General features: G+C 39.1%; 1 protein-coding gene across 1 annotated transcript in view; it reads right to left on the reverse strand.

Annotated features, from left to right (window-relative positions):
• Nucleotides 1-15,877, reverse strand: part of smyd3 (SET and MYND domain containing 3) — a 205,383-nt gene that overhangs the window by 37,987 nt on the left and 151,519 nt on the right. The window contains exon 7 of the mRNA XM_084393098.1: nucleotides 5,222-5,324. Within this exon, the coding sequence (XP_084249224.1) occupies nucleotides 5,222-5,324 (103 nt within the window). The remainder of the gene's footprint in view (nucleotides 1-5,221; nucleotides 5,325-15,877) is intronic.

Raw genomic sequence — 15,877 nt, forward strand, 5'->3', positions numbered from 1 at the left:
TCCAGAGCAGACACCTTCACCGGTCCTGTTCGAGGGACACCAGCATGAGTCGTTGCCGCCCCTCGAAGAGGCCGTGGCCGCTCATCTGTGTCCGAGCACAGCTGCTATTCTGCCTCCGGTCAGGCTGCATCAGCCCTACACACGATGGCTGTGCTTCAAGTGTACCAGGCCAAACTCCTCCAGTCTATGGATGAGGCTGGCCTGGACCCCGAGGCCTTCCGCGATCTCAGAAGCGCCACGGATTTGGCCTTGCGCGCCACCAAGGCCACAGCACAAGCGATCGGCAAGAATATGGCGAGCTTGGTCGTGCTAGAGCGCCACCTCTGGCTTAATCTCACCGTGATTAAGGACACTGATAAGACGAAGTTCCTCGACGCCCCTGTAACCAGCTCCGGCCTCTTCGGCCCGGCGTTGAAGGGGTTCTCTGAGCGATACACCGAGGCACAGAAGGCGTCCCAGGCCATGCGACACTTCCAGCTCAGCGTCCAGCAAACCCAAGCCAGCATCTTCGCCTCACCCACCCAGGCCGGCGAAGCAGGTCTCTCAGCCCTGCCCTGCGGCTGATACCTTCACGTTCAGCTAAACGCAAAGAGAGAGGGATCGTGTCTCGCACTTGCCGGACCACCCTCGAAAAAACCCGAAAAACTTCCCACAGCTCCCTGTTCAGTTCAGGCGGCTGGGGATTTTATTATTGTAAAAAGGCCCGCAGCAGTGAGCGCGCCTCTACAAACAAACGCCGTTTTCACGGCGACCCAAATAAAGCACAAAAAGGGTATGTTTCACAATCACAACCTACGGGTTCACGGTCCACCTACACTAGGTGGCCCCTTTCCGTGTTGTATCACTGACTTTCCCCCAGGCGAAAGCTTGTACAGTCAGTCCAACACTCAGTATGTGCACAAATCACAATGTAAGGGTATTAGGTCCCCATATGTTAGGCGACCCGTCCCAATCAGTGTGTCAAGCCCTAGCCACACGGGTGCTGGCCTGGCAAGCCATCCCCGATGTGTCGAGTTGGGTCATAAACACTATAAAGCGAGGCTACTAGCTCCAATTCGCTCGCAGACCCCCAAAATTTCAGGCGGTTATCGAGACTTCAGTGAGAAGCAACGTGGGTCACGTGCTTCGCGCCGAAGTGCAGAATTTATTAGCAAAAGGGGCGATAGAGCTAGTCCCCCCTGCGCTAAAACACTCAGGGTTCTACAGCCGCTATTTTCTAATTCCGAAAAAAGACGGCGGTCTCAGACCCATCCTAGATTTGAGACGTTTGACATTCTTGAGATTCGCCTTCGAGGGTCAAGCTTATCAATACAGGTACTGTAGGAGTATTAACCCCTCCAGACCTCCTTCTGTACCTCCTTGGGACCTCTCCATGGTCCTGGGGGCTCTGAAGGGTCCACCCTTTGAACCGCTCCAGTCGGTTGATCTGAAACCTCTCTCGCTAAAGACTGCTCTCCTGTTGGTGCTGGCATCTATGGGAGATCTACAGGCTCTCTCTGTGAGCCTGTCATGTTTGGAGTTTGGACCAGATGACTCCAGGTCATCCTCAAACCCAGGCATGGTTATGTACCTAAAGTGCTCTCAATGCCGTTCAGAGCACAGGTTATTACGTTATTGGCCCTTCCCCCTTCGACTGAGGATGGGGAGGTTAATTTTCTCTGCCCTGTCAGAGCACTAAGAATCTATCTGGAGCGTTCTGCGTCTTTTAGACAATCAGAACAGCTTTTTGTCTGCTTGGTGGCCGATCCAAGGGTGATCCAGTCACTAAGCAAAGATTGTCTAGATGGATAGTGGATGCCATTTCTATGGCTTATACCTCTGTGGGTCAGGTTTGCCCCATAGGTGTCAAGGCCCATTCGACTAGAGGCATGGCTTCGTCATGGTCAAGATATTTGTGATGCAGCCGGCTGGTCCTCGCCTTCCACATTCATGAAGTTTTATAATATGGAGGTGCCTTCGCTACAGGCAAAGGTGCTCTCAGTATGATTAAGGCCCGACGGTGTCTGGTCTGGTCTAAATGTTATTGTGCATAATCACTTACACACATATATAAAACTCGCTTTGGCTGGTTATTTTTACATGCCAATTGTCCCGACAGTGTCTGGGTTCATTGGTATATTATGTTGGTTTGGTTACTGACATATACTGTATGTATATATATATATATACATACAGTATATATATATATATATACTGTATATATATATATATATATATATATATACATACAGATATAACGCTTCAGTCGTTATATCTGCTATAATGGCGAATTCGGGGGACTATTATAGACTAAGGCCACGCCCCCTTGGGGCGCTCTGACGTAGGGCTAGCTCATTGGTCGCACGGCGCCCGCGCCATTGGATGTGCAGTTGCTGCAGCACAGCCTATGAGCGAGCCAGACGCTCAATGTGCTAGCTGTGCAGCTGCAAATGCGTTTTACATATAAGCTTCAGTAAATCGAGGAAAAGGAGTTTCCCCACTGCGTATAGTGGGATACTCGTTCCCTATCTCAGTGAACTGAGGTTACGCTAGTAACCGAGTAGTTATCTGAACATAAGTTGATTTGACAAAAAAAAATGTGATGACAAATCATAATATGTTTTTTTTTACAGTGTATCACTTACTTAAAATGTGCAGTATAAAACCACAGAAATCTGCATAGAATACTGTATCCCACAATGCAATGTGCTTGAACATCTACTTCCCGAGACAAAAAAAAAAAAAAAAAAAAAAACTGACCAAATTGTGTTATGTTATGTCTTGTGTTCTGTTACATTGCATTTATGTAAATCTATATTAGCAATATATTTTGGCCATTTTGTTGCATATTTTAAAATATATATAAAAATGTATCATCGCATCGGTCCAACATGACAAATGAATCAGAAGCAACATCAACCATGATTTTCACTCTTTACATAACCATCTTCTTGACTCGTTTGATTGGAATTTCAAAAAGACCTTTTCCCTAAAATTGGATGAAATATGTAATAACCACATCTTTATTTCCAAGATGATAGCTGAACACTACTTACTAAATTAAATATGCAATGTTATGTAGTAGGGTCATGTGACAATAATGTAGCATGTTGCATATTGTTTCACCTGTTATCTAAAATAAAAGAAGAGAAAAGAAAAGAAAAAGTATGCATGACAGCATATACTGCACAGTATGCATAATTTTTTTCCATTTCCAACCTCTCTTGGGGAGGTCAAATATAGAGAGTGGAAAACAGTTATTCCAATGAATGAGTTATTGAGTGAAGCGGAGAGAGAGAAAACGAGACCGATAGAAAGAGTAGAGTACATAAAACTAGAAAAGATGGGTAAATAGCAAAGGTAACAGAAACAGGAAGAGGAGAAAACGGAAAACCGATCCAAAATGAGTACGACCCTTATGGGCAAACAGTGCCATGTGTACAGTGTGCAGATGTGTGTGGGTGTATGAATTATAATCGTGCCGTGCGAATGAGTGTGTGTTTGTGTGTGTGTAAACAGTGTCTGTGGGACGATGAGCACTCGTGTAATCTGCCATCGTATATCGTACACCTATACTGTGAATTCTCATTACTTCCTGTGTACAGAGAGTTTGCTGGTAATTTCATTCCAGTTCGCTTTTGCTCTCTCGACGTTTCCTCCCACTGTCAGAGGGAAATTAAGCATGACTGCCTGATTTACTTGGGGATATCTAAACTTTCGGAGCAGAAATAAACAGAACGGACGAATAATGAGAGTTTGTCGAGCGTGTCGAACTGGGCCAATGCGAAATACCACATCCCGCCACAGATCAGCCGAATGGATTCAGGTGTTAATGTATATGATTATCTTGGCTTTCTACTAGTTATTCTGGCTGGTTGTGTGATGGATGTGTGCGGTCAGGTAAATAGGTTTAAATGAGTTCTGATTAGTCGGGAGTGATTGTTAAAGAGTTCTGCAGGACGCTCTGGATGAGGGTGTCTGCTAAATGCAGTAAATGTATATGTAGGATGTTGCTTTTAGATTTATTCTTGGGATGACTGAATTAGGGTGAAGTTAATCTGGCAGGGGCTCCGTTAAGTGCCTGCAACTGAGAAAAAATGTGGTGTGATGTGTATCATTTTTTGGAAGTTAAAATACTTTCTCCTGTCCCGGTTTAAAATGAATAGACAACTGCTATTTGTGGGCTGAAAATATTATGAAAATATTACTTTGTTTATCTGAGAGGTTCTGGCTCAATGGAGTGAGTATGGGGTGGGAAACTGAATGAAAACATTTTTATTAACTGAAGTAAAAATAAAAATTAACATTACTGGAAAAATACATTTTAAAGTCCCCCTGTAGTCAATAATTTGATCCCTTAAAACTTACCTTTGATCACCAAAATTACATATTTAAATGTTTTTTTCCTTGAAAAAAAGTATACGCGGTTATATGAATATGCAAATTAGCCCCGCCTCCACTCACTCACACCAGCTCAGAGATCCACTCGTTGACGATCACACATTGACCTGATTGGTTACAAGGTAGTTTGTGATGTCACAAACACCAGCGATTTCAAACTCTTGTTTTTGAGACTGTCTTTGGTTAACTGCAGTTTTATATACTCAGCAATGGTGTTGACTTTGTACATGGTTTGTCTTAAATCATATTAAAAACACCACACAGACATATAAACAACATTAAAAGCTTGATTTTCACTACTGGGGGACTTAATAAAATAAAAAAAATAAAAAAAAAATAAAAAAAAAAGACAATTAACAAATAACTACTAAACAATGAAAAAAATAAAATGAGCAAATAATAATATTGTTATAATAATTAAAATAAGCTAATGATATTAGAGAACGTACAAACATTTTACTAAATTGAAAGGACAAATGAAAATAAAAATAGAAATAATAATAATATTAAAAAACAACCCAAATAACAATAACTTTGAGCGGAACTATTTTTGCAATTCCATTTAGTGTTGCAGAAATAACTAAATAATTAATTAAAACAAATAAATACATAAAAACTTTTTCCCAAAATGTTTTCTTGGGCCCTGTGACAGCTGAAACCCATCCATTTCATTTTCTCCTGGGCCCCATACATTTAAATGTCCCAGGTCATTTAGAAAAAGACAAGGCGAGCGTGAAATAAGGTGTATGAGAGTGAGAAAGAGTGAAAAAGAAAAGCAAAAAAAAAGGACAAGGCGAACGGGAAATAAGGTGTATGTGAGTGTGTATGGATGGACCGGTACCTCCTCACAGGGTCTGATGACCTTAACAGCTCGCAGCGTGAGTCTCTTGCCCTCGAAGATCATGACACAGTTCGGCTGGCAGTCGTGGTTCAGCAGAGACATGCTGGTTCAGACAAACACAAAACCGGGTCAAACCAGGAACGCTTGAATCACGTGTAAGCACAACTCACTATTTTCCAGGCCTTCGACTAGTAACAGACTAGCACTGAAGGTTCGAAATACTACTAGAAAGCAGTAATTAAATAATACAATTATATTAAATATTTAAATAATCACATAACCTATTTAAATGTATATACATATTTTATATATAATTGTATATTGATATATGATTTAACTAACTTTTGTTTTTGTATTGTTTGTCTGTTGTATGCATAAATCTATGCTGATTTGACAAATAAGACCCAAAGGGGGTGAATTTAGTTCATTCAGCCTGTCAAAACACACAGGAAAACTTGTACAAACTCATCATAAATCCTGTTTTTTCTCTCTAAATGACAGATTTTTTTTTTTTTGTATTGTTTGTCCTCATTAAACAGTGAAATCAAAATGCAAATCCCTCATAGTCTCCATTCTCACTTTCCCTTGAATCTAAATAAATAATGCACAAGGGCAGTAACTGCTAAATAATGGAACTTAAATCAGTCATCACTAATTAATTAACTAAAGAAACAAGTTGCTTGCAGTCAGTAGACGCAGAAAACAAGAAAGCTGACATGTTTGCCAGCGGGACATTTGTCTTCTTGAATGCGATATGATGTAACTGCTGTCTTTCCGGCGGTTGGAAAACCGAAAGTGACAAGGCGAGAATGACAGCAATGAAATGACACTGATGTGACACTGATGATCTTCTCAAGACCCTCGCTGCCTGCGTGGAAGGTGACATCATCACTGCCGATGACCTTAGTGACCTTTTTGGATGCTGACATCACATTCATTTACAATTTTGAATTTACAAAAATGCATCCAACCAATAATATTAACAAACATTAGTAAATATAATCATATATGTGTCACTTGCACTAACACTGTATCTTCTATTCTATATCTTTTATCTTTATAAAAAAACTGCGTTACTGCGTTAGATTAAACTGGGAAGGGTCACAGCACTTGCATATTGTTGTCCTATTGTTAGATTAACTGCTTCTATTGTTCTCATTTGTAAGTCGCGTCTGCTAAATGAATAAATGTAAATGTGTCACACCTGCTGGCTGGTGGATTCAGAAAGATCAGGCTTTAGGATTAGTAAAGTGGTATCCAATAAACGGATGACGATAATTTCCAGATACTAACGTCAACATAAAACAATGAACAGAAGCTCACTGAGGGTATGAATGCACAGTCAAACAAAGGAGCAAACGAGATAATTAACAAGGCGATTAACAAGGCATAGGTGAATGGAATGAACTAATAAAACACATGGGGAAAATTAGGTCAAAAGGAAAATGAGCAAACTAATAGTGAACAATGAAAACAAGACGGAACATAACTGACAATATGAAGGTATGTACACTCACCTAAAGGATTATTAGGAACACCTGTTCAATTTCTCATTAATGCAATTATCTAATCAACCAATCACATGGCAGTTGCTTCAATGCATTTAGGGGTGTGGTCCTGGTCAAGACAGTCTCCTGAACTCCAAACTGAATGTCAGAATGGGAAAGAAAGGTGATTTAAGCAATTTTGAGCGTAGCATGGTTGTTGGTGCCAGACGGACCGGTCTGAGTATTTCACAATCTGCTCAGTTACTGGGATTTTCACGCACAACCATTTCTAGGGTTTACAAAGAATGGTGTGAAAAGGGAAAAACATCCAGTATGCGGCAGTCCTGTGGGCGAAAATGCCTTGTTGATGCTAGAGGTCAGAGGAGAATGGGCCGACTGATTCAAGCTGATAGAAGAGCAACTTTGACTGAAATAACCACTCGTTACAACCGAGGTATGCAGCAAAGCATTTGTGAAGCCACAACACGCACAATCCTTGAGGCGGATGGGCTACAACAGCAGAAGACCCCACCGGGTGCCACTCATCTCCACTACAAATAGGAAAAAGAGGCTACAATTTGCACGAGCTCACCAAAATTGGACAGTTGAAGACTGGAAAAATGTTGACTGGTCTGATGAGTCTTGATTTCTGTTGAGACATTCAGATGGTTGAGTCAGAATTTGGCGTAAACAGAATGAGAACATGGATCCATCATGCCTTGTTACCACTGTGCAGGCTGGTGGTGGTGGTGTAATGGTGTGGGGGATGTTTTCTTGGCACACTTTAGGGCCCTTAGTGCCAATTGGGCATCGTTTAAATGCCACGGCCTACCTGAGCATTGTTTCTGACCATGTCCATCCCTTTATGACCAGCATGTACCCATCCTCTGATGGCTACTTGGCTAATGTCACAAAGCTCGAATCATTTCAAATTGGTTTCTTGAACATGACAATGAGTTCACTGTACTAAAATGGCCCCCACAGTCACCAGATCTCAACCCAATAGAGCATCTTTGGGATGTGGTGGAACGGGAGCTTCGTGCCCTGGATGTGCATCCCACAAATCTCCATCAACTGCAAGATGCTATCCTATCAATATGGGCCAACATTTCTAAAGAATGCTTTCAGCACCTTGTTGAATCAATGCCACGTAGAATTAAGGCAGTTCTGAAGGCGAAAGGGGGTCAAACACAGTATTAGTATGGTGTTCCTAATAATCCTTTAGGTGAGTGTATATAAATATTTTACAAACTCATTTTTAAAAGCAAAAATCTAACCTTTTATTGAAGTAAAAGAATTGAAAGTGGAAAAAAATAAAAAAATCTCCAAAACACATTGGGAAAAATTATTTGCCCCCTTTTATTAAATACTTTTTGCAACCTCCTTTTTCCAAGATAACAGCTCTGAGTCTTCTCCTATAATGCCTGATGAGTTTGGAGAACACCTGACAAGAGATCAGAGACCATTCCTCCATACAGAATCTCTCCAGATCCTGCAGATTCCCAGATCAATGTTGCTGCCAAAAAGCTCTTCTTTTTTCTTTTTCTTTTTAAAGTAACTGACACTAGTGGAACTTTAAACGGGACAAGTTCTATGGTCAGATGAAACAAAAAATTCGCTGTTTTGGCAGAAAACACTTAATGTGGGTTTGGTTCATACAGGGATAAACAAGTACCCCAAGTGTAAACTGAAATACTCTGCTGTATCTTTAATGCTGTGGGACTAATTTTCTCCTGGAGGTCCTGGACAACTACATGGCATCATGGATTCGATCAAATATCAACAGATAAAAAATCAAAACCTGATAACCTCTGCTAGAAATCTTACAACAAGCCATGTTTGGATCTTCCAACAGGACAGTGATCCAAAAACAAACATCAAAATCAAAACAAAAATGGGTCACTGAGCACAAAACTAAGCATCTGCAATGGCCATCCCAGTCCCTGACCTGAACCCTATAGAAAATGAGTGGGCTGAACTGAAGAGAAGAAGCGCCAACATGGATCTGGGAATCTGCAGGATCTGGAGAGATTCTGTATGGAGGAATGGTCTCTGATCTCCTGTCAGGTGTTCTCCAAACTCATCAGGCATTATAGGAGAAGACTCAGAGCTGTTATCTTGGAAAAAGGAGGTTGCAAAAAGTATTTAATAAAAGGGGGCAAATAATTGTTCCCAACGTGTTTTGGAGAAAAACATTTACTTCATAATGTGATCCCCCCCCCACTTTCAATTCTTTTACTTCAATGAAAGGTTAGAATTTTTTTTTTTTTTTGATAAAATATCAAAAGGATTAACAATGCAGATTAATTTTTTACAGCCATCTTTGATCATATTTACAAAGGGGGCAAATAATTCTGACCAGCACTGTATATATATATATGGTAACACTTTAGATATTTTACAGACATTTTCCGAAGATGTAGAGTGATTTATAATTCAAAGCTCCAAAAAGGGAAGTTAAAGTCTTATTAGTCATAATTTAGATTGATTGAAAAACTAAAATGATAACATAAAGGTTCAAAACGACATGAGAGTCAGTAAATGTCATGTGGCTAAAATATTAATTTACCGACTAATTAAAGTGACCGGCTAATCCAAAATGCAAGATACGTATTCAGTATGTATGTGTAAACCATGTTTGAAGTCTTTGTGTCGGCTAGTACTCCCTTGTGGTAAGATTTTAGGAGATAGCGAGATGAATGCATGTATTTACATTCACACAAGCATGACAGAACAAACACAGCAATTATAAAAATCAAGCACGAAAGCACAATTATCCTTTATATGTAGACAAGAATGCCGTCCTGCTCTTCCTGGCTGCATCGGAAGTCATTCAAAAAAACAAATTACTTGTGTTTGTCATGGTCTGGGGAAGATTCAACATCGCCTAAGAACAGCGTATAAAGCAGGCTTAGAGTCGGCCCACCCAGCCGACGGTAAACAGACGGGCCTCGCTCTCACGGGACAACCTTTCTGCGTCATTATCATTTCTCTGAGACGTCGACAACTTTGTCTGAAGCCTTGATTCTGCCTTGGCCTCACATCCGATCTGAACACTTCATAGCTTATATCTAAACAGCAATTTCGGCATCTGCCTTTCTGGTTGTGTTTGTTCACTGTAATCCCAAAGGCTCATATTCATAGACGCGAAATGTTTCCCATGGATGCTGTGAATATGGAAGCCGTGCCAGTTTAATGGCCCACACAGGGAGCCTGGTTCTAGATATATCTGAAGACAGTTTATCTTTAAAACACATTTTGCTCTTCTTCTCGCTAGATTGCTTTTCTGGAAAGAACATAATAATGCAATCTTCCATGATAATCCAACATAAATTATTGGATTATTATTATTAGCCAATGAAATGGTCTTGGCAATAGGCCACACCCTCTGAGCTCTGATGATTAAGCTTCACACGCCAGTGCTTTTCATTTACAGGATATTGTTAATTCACTGCCGACTCTAAAAGGAATAAATTAAATCAAAATCAAAAGTAGAATCAAATGAGGACTTATTTGCATTAAGATTTTCACATCCTAAAATGTATAAAAAAAATAAGAAAGAAGTTCATTTAAATTCAAGAAAGAGTGTTAAAAAAATGGCAGGTAAAATAAAAAAAAATTATATATATATATGTGATTCATTTTCTTTCATTAAATAATAATACAATTTTTTTTTTTTTTTAAATACAGAACCACAATAAATTATAATTTCACTTATAACGTTAGTCCAAAAAAAAAACTTTTTTTTTTTTTTTTTATGGGTGCTTTGGTGTGCATAACTTTATGAATTATATGGACTCCTTATATCATTTAGTTATTTGGTGTCCTTTTGGAGTCTCCAAGTGTCCTTTTTGGAAAGACACCCACTGGTTTACTTTGCTGGATATAGCAAATGATGACAAAATGAACGGGTTAAACAATATAAATGGCGTATGCTTAATTTCACGATAAGTGTGCGATTAATCGCACAAAAACGGCACAATCAATCGTGCGTAATTTTTTTTATCTATTGACAGCCCTATAGTATAAATATATAGAGTGGTCCTATGCTAATGTGCTTATGTTTGTGATTTCTAATTTCCTATTTACCAACGGTTGCAGCTTAGTTCCCATAAATGCTCAGGGTGGAGGCTTGTGTTGGATTTGCTTACAAAGCAGATTGAACTATTTTATTTTAAAAGAGCAAAGAAAATCTTATTTCCAGGATATGCCTCCTTTAAGCCATATCAATAAAATGTGACCAAATTTGAGCTTATCAATGCTGTCAGAAAATAGCTGTTAGCTAAGCCGTTGTCTGCACACACACACAAGCCATTAAGCTCAAAGCAGACCATTTAACCTGAGTGAAACTCTCTTTTATGATCCTCCTTTAATCTGTGCTTTTGATTATTCACCCATAAACAGCCCCTAAGAGCCCGACGCACCTCACTTACATACACAGGGGCCTAAACTCAATCTTTACATGTGGTTTCTAAGTAATGACGAAAGAAAATATATCTCATTAAAGCAAGCCTGTGCTTGTAGCCCTAAGCACCGTGCTCAGTAAACAGAAGACGAGTGAAAAAATGAAATACTGGAGAACAGAGCTGGGTAATGAAAGAATATGGAGGACAATGGGATGATTTCCTCTCATCTTCTTCCCTCTGCAGCGAACAAAACATAATACCTGGGTATTGCTAAGCAGCCCGAAACATCAACAGACAAGGCGAATAGCAATCCGCTGCGGTCATTTATTAATGTTTCCAAATAACAGTGCTGAAGGTAGTCATTAACTATGGTGGAACAGAAAAGAACGCTGTTCCTGGAACACCCTCACACCTGAATACAGCTCAATTTACTGCATTTTCAGAACAGCGGAGACTGACGCAACTGATACAAGGATATGATGTCAACAACACCCACTTAGAGCTAACTACTTTTGGCCCTACGTGTGGACTTTTATAAACTCTCTTAAAACACACACAAACTAGTTTCATATGTCTACTAGCAGCGTTTATATACGTTTTGCTATTTAATGTAAATGTATTTTACACCACAGTGTCATTAAAATCACAATTCAAATAATATATTGTTTAATAACATTTTGTGGTGGAAATTACATTTTAAACATTTTTTTGGAATAAAATGGCTGAGACCCTTATCTCGCTAAGCATTTTATGTATCCTAAATTGAACATTTAAAATAAATATACACATTTATAATAACTTAAATGAATAAATGTTCTAACTTTCTGCATAATTTGACATAATTACAGGTTGTTGGAAATGATGCACAATAAAATTACATACATTTTTACCTTGAAGTTTTCCTCACACATTAAACGTCTCATATCTCAAGTACAAAATACCTTTTAATGATTTTGCTATTTTTTTATTTCATACAATAAATACAGAAAGCTTTATTAGACTATCTTTTAAAATGTAATGCAAATTTTATTATTATTTACAAATATTTAGGGCCCGAGCACCAATGGTGCGAGGACCATCTTGGAATTGCTCTGTTTTATTATTACTTGATAATTTTTTTATGAATTGATGAATTGTGAATGCATCATACAAATAATAAAATCAATATTTGTAAATATTTTAAAAGGTTAAGATTAAAAATCAGTAAAAAGTAACAATAAAATCTACAATGCATTGGTTTTATTGTGCCCTTCATTTAGCAAACAGAATGCAAATAAAGTTATCTAGTTAGTTTTAACAGTTTCTATTATTTTATAATAAACTCCTGGGACATAAAAGTGCCCGTAGCTGAAGAAACACCCAATTATCCCTCTCTATTTCCAAGGCCTGAAAGGGGTGTTAAGGTGGGAAACAAATCGTCACAAACTTTCCTTGTTCACGGATGACAGCGCTGCATGCGGTAGAGCGCCTGTAAATCTTTATGGATTTCTGTTGCTGGGTTTTGTCAGGCCACAGCATAACAGACTGCCGGCCACAGGTTTACTGGAGCTTAATTTGGGCACTATGGATACACTCTCTTCCCCTGGTAACAGTGCCCAAGACGGGGCCGCGAGTGTCAGCATGGAGTCCTGGCCATGGAGGACGTCTGACAGCACAAATCCTCCCGCGAGCTCAAGACACAACCACAGGGATTAGCAGAAAACCGCTGGTTCACATCCAGCCAGAGAACCAGTGTTACACTGGAGACGCCACGGCTGAGGACTTAAACACACCACAATATGCTCTCGCATTAGGAAGCAGAGAAACTGACAGTGCATGTCACATTTCATGTATAAAAATAGACAGGGATGAATCACCCTGTTATGGTTTAGAAATGAATGCACTGCTGTTCATTGTTCAACCAATTAGAGAAAATAAATATTGGTACCTCAGTGCTACCTAAATATTGCCAGTCCTCTACAACTACAATCTTTTATATACACACAGGCCCTGTTTACACCTGGGGCTCGTTCTTCGTACGTTGCTTATTACATCCGAGATCAAATGACACATCCAAGATGATTTCATCGTGCTAATCATAATCCGGCTAATTGAGTTCTTCGAACACACTTGCCGGATAGGATTAGTATCGCTGGATTGAGTTATCTGAGATAACTGCGCGTTCACGCGCTGGCTTAAAAGGGGATATGTATCGATAGTGGAAACATTGATCAGCAACGCTGCCATTGGCTGCTCAGCGTGGCCAAAGAGCGCGCACAGTTTTTCTCATATTATATCTATGTTTTTTTCTCCTCAGCAGAGCAAGAACTAATAGTCGAAGTTTATTCGGAATTTTAATGTTTTAATCAAAACGCCAGGGAACACCTCAAAGTCTGCAAAAGCCAGGAGAGAGGGCTGGCAAAAAGTAGCAGACAATTTAAATCCGTTAGAAGTGGCCATGTTAGATGTTTTTATCACTTATTAGCCTATATTTTTGTATTTTAATAATTGCATAATTACTTTGTTCATTGTAATGTCAGAGTCACCACACTAGAATATGGGAACAAATAAAAGTGAAGTACAAAAATATTCTAATGGTAATTTTTAGTTATATTATAGTCTCTTTTATGAAAGGCACTGTTAAATAAATGGTTGTCTGTTTATAAAAGCAATCAAGAAAAAGGCTGAGAAAAAAGTAGTAGCCTACACTGTATTTTTGCTGCATTAAATTAAGGCCATATAGTCATTTCAGCTGTTAAATCTTGAGCAATGATGAATTGCTTTGACTTGTGGAAGTAAAAACTGATAAACTTATGTTAATGTAAAAATATGTATTGAAGAAGAGTTCAAAAAGAGTTATTAATCACATTTTCCCCAAGTGTAGTTCATTGTAATGACATTGTGTTTTCCTCTTTTGTGCACTTTTACATAATACACCAACACTTGTTAACTTAAGTGGACATTTCCTAACTTTCCAAAGGAAAGAAAGTATAAGACTTTGTAATGTCCATTTGTTTCCATTGCACTGGACAGTGAATAAACCCTCTCAGATAACTGTCATATGGAGGAACTAGCCTACCTGCAAGTGCATAAATAACTTAACTTAATTTATACTTGTATGCTTTATGGCTGCAATATAAGTTTAAGGATTCCACATCTACAGAAAGGCCTACAGAAGAGTCTGCACAGACAGAGGAGACATAGGCCTACAGGTGGGCAGTGGATAGCCAACTTTTCCTTTTATTTGTTGCATGAGGCATGTGTCTAATATCTCTTGTTGCAGGCACTTGACCACTGGCTTTTCTTTACAAAGAACAATTGAAATAAAACTCAAGGAACTAAGCATATTTGTCTTTTATTAAACATTTAATGAAAAGTGTATTTTTTTTTTTTTTGGCAGTGTTGTGTAATATGGCACATGCAAAAGCAACAATGTCACAGGCCCTGTCAGGTGTGCAACCCTCAGACTTTTCAGACACTGAAATCTTCCCTTTAGTTAGCCAAAGTTCATTTCATTGTGTGCCCTTGTCCTGGCTAGAGCTGCATTGTAACTGGTTTGGGTCAGGGAATGGGGTCTTAAAACACCTGTCTGCAGGCAGGAACATGTCATAATCACCTATGAAGAAATGCAGTTCTGTTAGGATCAGCATAAGTGTATGTAATACAGTGAGCTTGATATTTAATTGTGGAACTTTCCTTACCACTTTCAAATAATGTGCATACATGTGAATCTCTGAAAATTCTTAAGTCATACACAGATCCTGACCATTTTGCTTTCACATTTGTGATATGGAAGATTTGTCAACGGCCTTTTTTTTATTTGATATAATATTATTAATCTGGAATATTAAGAATCACAATAGTAACTGGGCTGCACATTTACATTGTGAACCCCCTTTCTGTTCACATAATCCCCTTCATTGAGGCCTTGATGGCAGTCTAGCCTATAAGCCTGAGTGACATACTGTAATCAGCATGGTCATGATCGCATGATCTTCATAAAAAAATATTTAAATAGTCTAATAAATAGTAGGCTATCTAATAAATAAAATAAAATAAAAAGCTGCTTAAAAAAACTGATTTACATTGGGTCTTCAGTGGCTTGGAAATGCCACACAAAAAAACTAAAAAAAAAAACTAAAACTGTTTTTTAAACCTAAAAGCGCCAGGTAAACTCCGAATGACACGACAAACAGCACTTTCCATCAAGTTCTCCGCATCTCCAATAGTGTAAAGGAAAGAGCCACTCGCAATTAATCTTAGGGTACAGTTTGTGCTGTAGTTAAAGCCCGACTCCGACAAGTCGAAAATAAATGTGCGTTTCCAACAAATTAATAATGTAAACGACAATCTCATGAGTCACGAGAAAAAAATATATATATATCAGAAAGTGCACTATCGCACTGCGCTGGACTTCCCGTATCATCTCCGTTTATGAGCCGCAGTCTAATCCTGTTTACATGAAATAAGCCTGCTCCGGAGCAGGTTTAAGATTGCGCACCTGTTGCTATGACAGCAAGTCCAGGATGAGCGTCTAAGAACCAAACAATCCAAGATCATGCCAAATCGTCAACAATCAAATCCAGCTAACTGAGTTAGCGACGTACGAAGAACGGGCCCCTGGTATTAAGATGTGTTTTGGTCGATCGGATCACATGTGGATGACGCTAAATCGTTTTGAGTTTTTACACTTTCGACCACTTCCAGAGGTAGTTGAATACGTATTCGACCGGATTGCTTTCGTAGTGTAAATGTTTATGTGGTCGAATGATTCGAACCATAGA

This window comes from Rutilus rutilus (genome assembly GCF_951802725.1).
Source record: "Rutilus rutilus genome assembly, chromosome: 21".
Classification (NCBI taxonomy): domain Eukaryota; kingdom Metazoa; phylum Chordata; class Actinopteri; order Cypriniformes; family Leuciscidae; genus Rutilus; species Rutilus rutilus.